General features: G+C 29.3%; 1 protein-coding gene across 1 annotated transcript; it reads left to right on the forward strand.

Moving 5' to 3' along the window:
- Positions 1 to 7578: 7578 nt before the first annotated feature.
- LOC110644587 (fatty-acid-binding protein 1) lies at positions 7579 to 12015 on the forward strand. The gene is made up of 4 exons (XM_021797445.2): positions 7579 to 8009; positions 9926 to 10175; positions 10739 to 10830; positions 11665 to 12015. Exons 1-4 carry the CDS (start codon positions 7619 to 7621, stop codon positions 11802 to 11804), a joined length of 873 nt encoding a protein of 290 aa, XP_021653137.2. The 5' UTR covers positions 7579 to 7618; the 3' UTR covers positions 11805 to 12015.
- The last annotated feature ends 924 nt before the right edge of the window (positions 12016 to 12939 follow it).

Below are 12939 nucleotides of genomic sequence, written 5' to 3' on the forward strand. Positions count from 1 at the left end.
AAAATTTGAAGTTTAATTAGTAATAATTATTTGCATTGTTTTTAAAACTATTTTGTACATATTAATCAAAGTATAAAAAAAATAGGAATAAAAGCAAAAATAAAAATATTATAACATTTAAAAGAAGTGAAATACATAAAAATAAAAGAAATATATAAATCTTTTATTATTAATTATTATTATTTTTTAATTAATTTTATTTTTTATTATTAAATTAAAATATAAATATTGATAAAATAAATTTTACTTTATACAAAATAAAATTACGATTCCTTTAAAAAAAAATTATGATAAAAAATCTATTTATGAACTAGTAATCTATTGTGTCAGTTTTTCAATGGCAAAATTAAACAATGTTAGACCTAAGTAGATAATTACTCCATATAATTCAAGCGATAACTATATCTCAATAAGTCAGTGTCATAAAAAAAAATCTCAATAAATCCATTAAAAAAAATATATACACTTTCATTTCAAGGGTATTTGATTTGATTTATAAAATAATTAAATTTATTTATAAATAAAAAATTATAAATAAATTAATATTTAATTTAACTTATAAATTAAATAAAATATTTAAAATAAGTCAAACTTATTTCAAATCCAAATCCTTTTATTTCAAAGTGTTAATATCAAACACAGCATCAATCAGCAATAGACAGCTTGAAGTTGCCTATATTTCAAAAATTGCCTTCGTCATTTTTATTTGAATTGCTTTCTTCGTTTTTTCAATGCCTTATCAATATGGGATTATATAAATTAGAGTATTTTTTTGTATTATTTTATAATTTATAAAAAATTAATTCTTTTGATATTTTTAATTATTTTTTTAATAATATTTATTTCAATAATTAACTTTATATTCTTTTATTAAAAATGCAATAATTTTTATTATTGCACTCAATACTTATTAATTGAGATAAAATATATTTTAATATTTCCCTTCAAATATATTTATACTATACTTATTGAGTTTATTATTACTTAAAATTACATGGGGTGATGCAGTAAAAAATATATTTAAAAATTTATATTATTTTTAGATGAGTCATTTAAATATAAAATATATATTAACGAATAATTAATTGGATTGGATTAGTTTTTTTTTTTTTTTTTATAGAGTGTGTGGATTTTAGTTTTTTAATTTAATAATATAATATAAAAATTTATTACTTTTATGAAAGGAAAAAATTAAGAAGGAATCAAAGGCGGTCCTACAGTCGTATGTAGTCGTCGAAGATGGTAAGAAAAACAAGGTGAGATATTTTACGCGGCAGGTGTTTTTGAAAAATCGGCCCTGCCAAGAATTGAAAGAAATAATTTCTAATTAGCACTAAATTTTGCTTTCTTCTGTTGATTTTTGACTGTGAGAAATTATTTTATGAAATTTCATAGAAATTTCTACTAATTAATAATAAAATGATATATAAATAAATAAATAAATAATTTATTTTAAATTTTTAAAAAAGATTGTGGAACTTGTTTCATTTATAATTAATATATAAATTATTATGTCATAAAATATAAAAATTATTTATAAAAAAATATTAAATATTAATATAATCGCATGGTATTCAAACACTGACGTTGGAATTTTGAAACGCAATATAGCTTTAATTGAATTATATAATGAAAGTCTGATTTCATGTGAGATTCAAATCATAAAGTAAAAATTGGTGGCTAACAAAACCCATAAAATATTTTGTGATATAATTAATAGAAACCAATACGCGTACCAAGGCAATGAATATTTTATGGAGGTGAGCAAGTGCATATATGCTATAATTCCATAAAAATAAAAATGTGGTTATTATATAAACAATTAACAGCCGCCGCAAAGGACAACAATATTTTTTTTATGATATAGTAATATTGGCAGACTATAATAGACCAACAGCGTCATGCAATACAAAGTCTTAGATAAATACATACATTTTTCAGTACGCTGCAATAATTTTACGCCATCACTATTGAAAATTCTTTTGAATCATGGCACATTGTGGCCATCAAAGTCTTTGTTGGTGAACATGAGAATTACTCAGCTATTCTCTCTTTTGCAATCAACTCAACTGGTGGAGGGCCCATAATTTAGGCTCTCTCCCCATGTGATTTTTGAAGAGAGAAATTTCTTTGTGAATTTTGGATTTATTTTTAGAGACTAATTTTCCTTTGTTACTTTGTCCAAGTGGCCTCCTCTACCCTCATTGCTTGGGAGAGGCTCTTGTCTTCTCTACTCAGTAGTGGGTTAACTCTCTTCATTGTCGGGTGAGCTATAAATATAATTTTTTCGAACAGATTATGGCAAATCAAGTTTTAGGAGAGAGTATTTTCTCGTAATCTGCTTTTTTCTTTATGTTTTTATGCTTTGAATGATGTTTTGGCTTCATAAAGCTACAGAAAGAAAGGTATTTTTGAGGTCTGTCAATAAAGATTTGTTTAAAGCTAATGACCTTTTAGGGTGCCATGCGTTTGGGGTTTCTCTAGTAAAGGCGATCAAGCCATGCAGAACTCTGGCATTGTACTTCGAAGTGATTTGATCTCTCGCCTAGTGAAAGGCATCCCGTGCAGATGCATAGCATTGTTGCTCTGATGTTTATTTGAGTTTTAATTTTAGACACTTAACCTAATTCAATTAAAATTTTTAATTTGATTTAACACTTAGATTTATTTGTTTATATGATAGATTTTGCATCTGAGATATAATTTTTTTTTTAATTAATGATATAATTTTCGATAAAAAAAAATTGTGGACAAGAGAGGCATCGTTCAATATATAATGTAGATCATACAATTAAGGATTTTTTTTTTTTCTTGGATAAGCCAAATGATTTGACTTGGACATATACATGTGCTGGTGGTTTAAGAGTTGTTTCTTTGATGGTAATGGGTGCTAGTTTTATAGAATTATTATTGGTTGCTTTTTTTTTTATTTAGCCAAAATTAAATTTAAATTTACAGTTATATAATTATCATATATTAAAAGAAGACCACCTCTTAAGAATAGTTAAATTAATAATAATAATAATAATAATATTATTATTATTATTATTATTATTATTCTGGCTCCAATCTTTCCATTGGGACTGCAACTACCGGCAGGCCACTTGGGCAAGTCCCAGGACGCAGATTGCACCCCCAAATTTCAATGGCGGTGCTATATTCAAGTTAGTTTTATCATTTTAATTTTAATTATTTTAAATTATTTAATTATTATTACTTTGGTTAAAATAATTTGAAAATAATTTTATTTATTATAAAATGTAATTTATTATTCCAACAATAATATTACAATATTTTATATGCTAAATCTATTATCATAAGAATTATGGTAGATTTTTTTATACGAGTTATTAATTTATTTTTTAATTATTATTATTTTTTTCTTTATTACTAAGAAAATATAAAAATATAATATTCACAACATCACATTGCAGCTTGTATATGCTAAAACAGAATCCCAAATCACTATTCATGAACTTATAACTCACTTTTTCTTTTATTTGACAATTTTTTTTTCTTTATTTACTATCAAAATTTTAACCAAAACAACAACAACAAAATTATTAAAAATCACAATTGATCTGAATAATTTCAATTTTAGCATCTTTCAATAATTTAATTCTACTTGAAATTATTATTAAAATATAAATTTTAAAACATCTCAAATAAAATATATTAAAATTAAATTTAATATTTTTTAATTAGAAGTTTCCATTTTTATTACAAATCAAGACAAACTAATTACAGTTAAATTCTTTATTTATTTCAATTCAATTCAATAGTTTGATTTAGTTCTTTGGTATTTTAATTTATAGTTTTTGTTTATTTATTTTTTTATTTTATTTTAGTCTAATTTTAATTCGGTTCTTGAAAAAACTTTTATCTAATTTATACCATGTAAAGTAAAATCTAAATCATCATTTAGTTTTAAAGTGTTATATAATTATTTTATTACATGTACTAAGACATAAAGAATTGACATTGTTTCTTCAACAATGCCATTATACTCTTTCTCTAACAATGCCATACTTTCCTTTTTTTCTTTTTTTTTTTTTCTAAAAGTTAAAAATTTTAATTTTTATATTTTTTAAATGTTAAATTGTTAAATCATTAAAGTAATATTTGATATGGTCTAATATATTAGGCTATTAATTTATAAATGTCACGACCCGATCCCTCGGGCTGGACTGACACTAGGATCTGGGCCAGCATAAAGCCTCTGAATTCCTTAATAAGTTTTACTGATCCCAAATCTGTAACCAATCCCAAAAATTAAGGCTCAACATGCAAATAAAATAAAATAATATATTACATTTTTATTCGAGTCAACCCAACCCGATAACCATCAGAAACATAAATTAGGGGAGCCCAGCTCAACCCTGACATCATCATTTACAGACTATTTAAATATCACAAAAATTTTAATTTACTAATTCCAAATATTTAAATTAACATAATCCTCGACAAGATTACTACTATTGCTAGCACTTGCTAAGTTCTAGATTACAAATTTAAAAAGTATTAATACAAATAAATAACTATTAATAAATCTGCGAAAAAGGAAATAGGTTACTCTGAAAAGAAACTACTCTGTATCCTAAAAAAAATTATGATGAACATGAGTGAGCGTTTAACTCATAGAGTGAGATATTGATTTTAATTATAATTTCTATAACTATCTAGTACTAATACATCCTTGAGAATAAAATGCAGCATAGGTCAACAATTTCAAATAATTTCAGATAATACTTGCACAAAGAATAATTTGGAGCACTCACACACCCGTATATCACATCAGTATAAATACAATATGGGAGCTAATTCCCTATACAGCTCTCTTAATCTAAGGCCTGCCAGCGAGATCAACTCGAGTCGGACTTTCTCTTATAATCCAAATGCGGGGGTCAGTGAGATCAACTCAAAGCCGTGCTCTTCCTGACTTTCTCAAAAAAGGACTAGGCTCCAAGCGAGACTAGCTCAAACCGATTACACCACACGCATGCCGACACATGCACACAGCTTCAAATTACCCTAAGACGACATCTATAAGCATATCTCAAACAAGAAAAATGCAATAGAGGGCGTGTCTAATATTTAACTACATACATATATTTATATGCGATACATGAGTATGCCTTAAATATGTAATAATATTGAAATTGCGAATAAAATCAATATTTACTCACAAATTAATCGTTGATTACTGTAGCTGCTGAGCGAAGAGAAAGGCTGGCCCGGCTCACCTAAACATTATTCAAAAATTTTATAAATAGTTATTCAAACAAAACTTCAAAGAGTCAAAGGACAAATCATAAGTTTTGCTAAAAATCCAGTAGAGTTTCTCCTATACCTAAAATCTATCCAACCTGCAAAATGATCTAAATAATACTTCTAATACACAAATTCCACAACCACATCTCATCATGATCATATGGCCCCTACCGGACCCTCCAAACTAGACATTAGTCACAAACTTGAAAATTTATGTTTTAGCCCCTAAAATGGATATCATGCAAAAATCACTCAAATGAGCTCTAAAAATTATAAAACTTTGTCCTTAACAATATTATAAAGCTATTGCAAAATGAATTATAATTTTTTAATAACCTTCGAATATTTTATGGATTTTTATTAAAGAATATTACTCAACTCCATAAGCTTCCGACAGCTAACATATTCTTAATTTAACCCAATTCAACATTCACATATTTAACTCTTCATTCTCAAGCTTCAGCCAATCATATAAAATTTAAATACCAAAAATTTATATAATTTTACATGCCTGCATGCTAAAAATCCAACTAAAACCGATATATATTTTTTTTCAAAAATATTCCATAACCACTCAAAAATTCAACAAACACCATAGAATATCTCCAAATTATTCTACTTTCATCATATATTTTTCTTAGAATTTTTCTCTAATTTTTTCTGTCCAATAAATACTGCATTTAAGCACCACATACTAAGAAATAAGAAAAATAATCTTAACCAAAGCTTATCTATATCTCAAAAATTTCAAAAATTTATGGGAAAGCCTCTAGATGTTGAATCATCCCTAAAGCTTGCCGAAACCACAGCCGAAACCACTGTGCACGGTGGCCTACCACCACTTGCCGGTAAAATTTGCCGGATCTGATCATACAAAAATATTCCTTTCCTCCTCTTGAGTCCATAGGTGGTTTTGGATTGCACGAAATTTGGTTGGAAAGATTAAAAATACCAATTTTCTCTCTCATAGCCAGCGTCGAAAACGGCCACAAAATCTGACGAGACTAGTTTCATCTGAAAGAGCTCTCTACGAGGAGTTTATAGCTGCTGGAATCACTCCAATCGGACTTCAGGATCGCCGGATATGAACATTCAAAGTTTGTGACCTATTTTTCTCTCTCTTCGCATGGTTGGCCGAATTCCTCACCGCCAACTGCCATTTTCCGGCTTCTGAGGGTCACTTGAGGTGGTTGCTGGCCATGGGTCGCCAGTAAAGTGAGAGAAGGAGAGAGAGAGAGAGAGAGAGAGGAAGGGTTGGGGGGGGGGGGGGCTCCCTCCCGATTTACTTTTTTTTTTTTGGTTGACAGTGGGTGTAGTCCACTGCTACACGCCACTGTCACTTCACCTTTCTTTTTTTTTTTTTTTAATTCCATGTATATATATATATATATATATATATATATATATATAAATTATAATATAAAAACAATATTTAAAACATTTAAACACATAATATTTATTAAACATCCTTATTAAGTTCTAATCAAAATATAATTAAAATATTTCTAGTATTTATAATATACTCTTGCTCAATAAATTAAAATAATACAGAAAAATAAAATAATTAGTATTAATAAAAATGATAATAATTAAATTTCTAACAACTAAATCAAATATTCAAAACTAAAATTAACATTAATGTAATAATATATTTTATTAATTAATTTAATATTAATATTTAGAACTAATCATTTAAATAAAAACTGAATTATTAAAAAAATTTTACAAAATATTTTTAGAAACAACATTAAAATATATATAAATGAAAGTATTACAAAAATTATAATTTAATTAGTTAATGTTAAAATAATATTTCAATACTATATAAAAATATAAAAATTATATTTTAAAAATTCAGGCCATTACAATAAAATTATAATATTATAATTTTTTCTATGAAACTATATATAAATGTATTTAATTTCATGGATATGAGATATAGAAATAATTAAATATTTTTACTATAAATTATAAATAATAATTTTATTTAATATATATATATATATATATATATATATATATATATATATATATATATATATATATATGTTATCATCTATTAACGAAAATATAATAAATTTAATAAAAAAATTATAACTGCAGCATCTATTTATTTTAACGGACGATTATTTAAATATGCTAAAGAATATTCCGTATATGTGTTTATAGATGGGCCGTAAATCCAGATGGATTGCCGCATATAGATCATGGGCTTGGCCCACTGGCCTTTATGACAATTTATTGGGCTATTTGGATTTAGCGTAGTCCAGACCAATATTTTAAATTATACTACCAAGAATGATTACATAATTCAACGATTAACGTCCATCCACCCAAAAAATCAATCATGGTTTCACTTCGTTTCCCATTCTTGTTTTCTCAGCCCAAACGCCCCAACGATATTTCCCATGCCACCACATCCCGCTCTTTCTCCGCCACTACCGTCGTGGCTTGCGCCTTTGCCGCCGGAGCCGCTGCGTTTTCCGGCATAGCTGTCGCTCAGAAAACCACTAACCCGAAACACTCATTTCTCCAAAACGCGATGGATTTGCTACTACCCAATCATTCTTCACTCCCCTGGGGATCACTCTCTCTGGCTGACACTTCACTTACTGTTGTGGAATCGAAGAACGGTGTATCATTTCCCTCTGTTGTTTTTCAATCGCGGAGACTTTTGGGAATGGGGTTGAGGAGAAAGAGTATTTTGGGATTGAAGAACATTGATGTCTATGCATTTGGTAACCACATTTATTTGTTCTTTTTAATCCTCTTAGCTTCCAAAGCTTTGATTTTTTTCTTTAGTTTAATTTCCTCTCGAGGAATGATGGACATTGTCTATTTAGATGAGTGTTGAGTGTACAATTTGCTTCACTGGGCTATTTTTAGATGCAACTAAAAGAAAATTCTGGTCTGATCATTGCCCAAGAAATCAAGAAAGTACTTTTGAATGCTAAATTTAGTGACTTATTGTTAATTTGAAAGCATATGCATACTTCCTGGACATTTCAGGGTTTGTGAGAAACGATTTTTGCATAACTTGTCTTCAAAATGGTTGTAGAGTTCAATTTTTAGAATTATTTCTGTATATGCCAATTGCTGTCTGTGGATTAATGTTAACTGTAAGCAACAGTTAGCTAGTTGGATTTGGTGATTTACTAATTTTGACTAAATGGTATCATGTATTCTAGTTGCTATTAAGGGTAGACGTGAAAGGGAGAAACTGAATAATTGCTTGGCTACGGCCAACTTTCCCTGAAAAGAATTTCTGTCCATAGTACTTGACCATTTCAGAGTGCTTCACTTGTTTTTTTTCCCCCATATGCTTTCTTGAAGAAAAATATTTTCATATATTTTTCATATTCTTGACTCGATGTAGATGGGATTTAAGCTTTACTCGAATCACTACGCATATTTCTTGGAAGGAACTTATCATCTTTGTTTTCTGAAAACAACCAGAGTAATAGCTCAATTTTTTACATCTCCCTAAGAAACTTTTCAGGTTATTCTGATGGGACAACTTCCTCAAGCAAAAGTAATTCCAATCCCCACTTCATATGTTTATGGAAATGCTCCTGGTAGCATTATTTCGCAATTTTTATGCACACTAATATTGTCATTCTTTCTGCCAATACTAGTAGGATTCTTATGCACAATATTCAGTCTATCTATGCTATTGGTATATGCTACAATTGTAAAACAATGTATTATGTTTTGAGGCTAGATTACCTAGAGCATGGATCGCTCTGGTACATGGAATGAAAATGGGAACGTAAAATGTCCTTGTCTAGAAATGTGGTATCATTGGGAGTAGGTTTCTTTCAAGTTGCTTAATGAGAACAAAATAGATATCCAGATTGCGTATGTGATGCAATGTGCATTAGTATCATCTGATGTATGAAAATAAGAATAACCAAAAAGATTTTCTACTGTCCTAACATAGTTATTAAAGGCTCAAGGCGCACTAAGGCGCCAAGGAGTCTTGGAGCCTAAGCGCAAGGCGCAATGCGTAGGCACGCGCCTGAGCGAGGTGAGGCGCAAAAGTGAAAAATTTTAAAAATCCATAAAAGTCAAATAAATGTGATGCTTTTCTTTTTTTTTTTCTTTGACATATATCTTGAATTAGTTTTGTTGGTTTGAGTTTAAGTGGTAATCCAATTTGCCAATGAAAGAGCTCGCTAAAAATGAAAATAAAGAAGGCATGCATTTCCAGAACCTTATGCCTGGAACAAAGGCGCACACCTAGGCGCATAAGGCGCTAGGGTTCGAGCCCGGTGAGCCTTGAGCCTGAGGCGTGCCTCAGGCGCCCCTTTAATAACTATACAGTATAATAAATTAGTTTAAATGAAAAAAAAAAAATCCATAATGACTACTTCAATGCTATAAAAGATATCTGAATCCCAAAATTTACAGCATAATATTGATGATCATAACAACATTATCTGAGATGTGTGACTACAATTGTTTGATTCTCTACTAACAGTTTGCATTTTAGAACATTAATGTTAACATTCCAAATTGCTAATTATCCATATCCTGGATTGTGCATTCCGGAATGCAAATCCTAAGGTGTGCAATGTTTTCTGGTAACATAGATTTGAACAATGAAAAAAGACTAGTCAGTTCTCCATTTTGACAGAATTATGTAATTCGACAGGTGTTTATGCTGATGATAATGAAGTGAAAAAAGTCCTGGGTGAGAAATATGGAAAGCTATCAATTTCTGAACTTAAGGAAAACAAAGAGTTCAAAGGGGATCTCATGGGAGGTGATATTGGCATGACCGTTCGACTTCAGATAGTCTATGGTAAACTAAGCATTCGCTCTGTTCGAAGTGCTTTTGAAGAATCTGTTGGAAGCAGACTGCAAAAGTTCGGGGGGCCAGATAACAAGGAATTGCTTCAGAGGTGAATTGATTTTTTAATTAGTAGTATTCTTGCCATAGCAATAACAGTTGTAAAATGTTAATGAAGTATAACTGTTCAGAGGCTCACAGTTTTCATATATTGCAATTTTGGAGGCTGTAATTCTTTCTTTTAACCCCTTTTTTTTTTTCTTTGGGGGGGGGGGGGGGGGGTTGTGTGTGTAATATATTTGGTTTTTTAGTTGAAAAATGATCCAATTTTTTAATGACAAGCCATATTTTCATTCTGTATTTTGCTTGCTGTTGTAGTAGAATGTTTCCTTATTGTAGTTGTCTTGACACCCTTGGCCTAGCATAATGATGGCTTGCAAAGTTGGAATAATGCTTCTCATCTGACTACATTCATTCTTCCCCTTGCATTCCAGAGTTTGAGACAGTCTCATTTAATAGACCAAGAGAGAAATTTTTTCTTTTTTTTTAATGGACTTGTAATTCCCTCATGAACTAGTCTGTTGTCTGTTTTTGGTCGAGCAGTTGTCAGGATGGCATATATATATATATATATATTTGTGCATTATAGTCTTCTAATAGCCAATTCATGTTTAGGTTCACTTCTCAATTTAAGGATGAATATAAAATACCGAGGGGTTCTGTGATAGAGCTCTCAAAGGATCAAGGCCATGTGCTTCGAACAAGAAGTAAGACCTCCTTTTCTCTTGTTATGTTTTCTGAAGAAAGTTTCAAGTTAACTTACCCCATGATTGGCTATCTTATCCATGATTCTAAATTTAATTTTATTTTGATATTGTTAAAATACGTAATCTAACTTCAGCTATGACTGTTTTGATGATTTTTCTAGAACATAATTGGAGTCGCCAAAGCTTTGATATCTGCATGTGACCCAACAAATTGAACTTTGAATGAGGATTTGAGTGTGCCTACATAAAGATAGTAATCGATAATCTTTACTGGATTTTGAAAAATAGTGAACCAGTGGTAGAGAATAAAAATGAGAATGATGGAACCTTGAAGTGGTCAAATGGTCATATGGTGTTATATCGTAAACCCCATCACAAGATAAAGCATATGGATTGAATTATCTTTATGGAAAACCTATTGTCTTAAATAAACATCAGGCAACTTTTCAATTTTTTGTTACTCTGACCCATAACACAACTATATTCTTGCCAAACATGTATCAGACACCTACAATATCTACGTGCTCAACACTTAATATGATTTCGAGCAAAACATAAGCCATTCTTGTTAAAGTACTTTTGTGAGGGTACTGCATTTTGACCCTGATAAAATGAAGTGATCTAAAATGACAATGTATACATGACCAAGCAAATATCTGAGTGCTGTGGAGGATAAGTAGTAAACTATATATGCTTTCATGCAGGAAATTTTCAGTTTTTGATGGTACATCTGTGCAAATGGATTGACAATTTTGTTATATCATAAATCCTTGTATTTTTTATTGCAACATCAAGTAAAGCTTTTCTAATTTCATTTCCATTCAATTTCTGTAGTTGATGGGAAAGAGGTGGGAAGTATCCAAAGCAAACTCCTTTGTCGATCAATTTTAGATCTGTATATGGGTGAGGACCCATTTGATAGACAGGCCAAAGAAGAAATTGAGAGCAAATTGGCATCTTTCCTTCAAAAGTGAGTGATTTTATGTACAATGTATTGGATGACATATGGAATTTTCCCGTACCATGTTCTGTATTTTGTTGAACTATTATGTCATCCTTTTAACTAGATCAAATCTCAAGGATGTGAACCAAGAGATTTTTGCCAACATTGAGAGATTTTTGTCCACAAGCGAGATTGGTTTTGATTGTCAGTTTGTTCTATGTGCATTAATCTTTTCGATTCAATTATTTCTGTTTCAGACAAGTAATATAATAAGGATGGCAGTTGTAGTAATTTGGGGTAAATTTCATTTATCGTTGGATGTTTTTAAACTTCAAGACTAAAACTTAGAAAAAATGAAATGACTTGACTCTCTCTCTCTCTCTCTGTTTTCTCCTTCACTAAGCCAATCTCTTCTCACTCATTTTCTTTTTAATTTTCATCATTTTAACTTCCTAAATTAATTTACTTGATTCTTTTCTCAATGATTAGATAAAGATTGAATAAGCAATCTGCGTCACAAACGCTAGTAGTGCGACGATCGATGACAGGAAAAGAAGAGGAAGAAGATGGGAAAATCTGGCATGTTGCAGCCATAGACTATTCAATAACAAAACAAGAAAAAGAAAACCATAAAACCATAGTTTTGGGTGATTCATTCAAATGAGAGAGAGACTGTGTGGGATGCGTGGGCGTGTGCAGTAGACGTAGAGAGAGAGAGTGCAGCACGTGCTACAACATGAAACGAATGGAAGGAGCGTGGCAATATCAATCCACATGCTTGCTAGCTTTCAGGATTAATGAACCCGAGGCATAATCTATATGTTTAAATAAATTAAGAAGGTATTTTAAAGAAAATGACATGTGGTATATTTTTAAAAAAGTTATTATGTGTCATTTTTTATAAATATTTTTTTATATTAATTATTATTTTTTTTATTTTTTTAATTATCATTATTATTTATAATACTTAAATTATTATTTTTCTTAAAATTTAATTTTTTATAATTAAATGTAACATTTAAAATTATTTATATTATTTTATTAATACTAATTATTATATAATTTTTTTATTTCTCTTTTAATTATTATTATTATTTATAATACTATCTTAATATTTGTGATTTAAATTATTAATTTTTTTAAAATTTAATTTTTAAAAATTAAGA

Source organism: Hevea brasiliensis, chromosome 2 (genome assembly GCF_030052815.1).
Source record: "Hevea brasiliensis isolate MT/VB/25A 57/8 chromosome 2, ASM3005281v1, whole genome shotgun sequence".
Taxonomy (NCBI): domain Eukaryota; kingdom Viridiplantae; phylum Streptophyta; class Magnoliopsida; order Malpighiales; family Euphorbiaceae; genus Hevea; species Hevea brasiliensis.

What these genes read in the sequence shown, in the direction of transcription:
- LOC110644587 (XM_021797445.2), top strand. Translation starts at nt 7,619, where the DNA reads ATGGTTTCACTTCGTTTCCCATTCTTGTTTTCTCAGCCCAAACGCCCC. An exon ending in CATTGATGTCTATGCATTTG is followed by an intron (nt 8,010 to 9,925) that starts GTAACCACATTT and finishes GTAATTCGACAG; the next exon opens with GTGTTTATGCTGATGATAAT. An exon ending in AACAAGGAATTGCTTCAGAG is followed by an intron (nt 10,176 to 10,738) that starts GTGAATTGATTT and finishes ATTCATGTTTAG; the next exon opens with GTTCACTTCTCAATTTAAGG.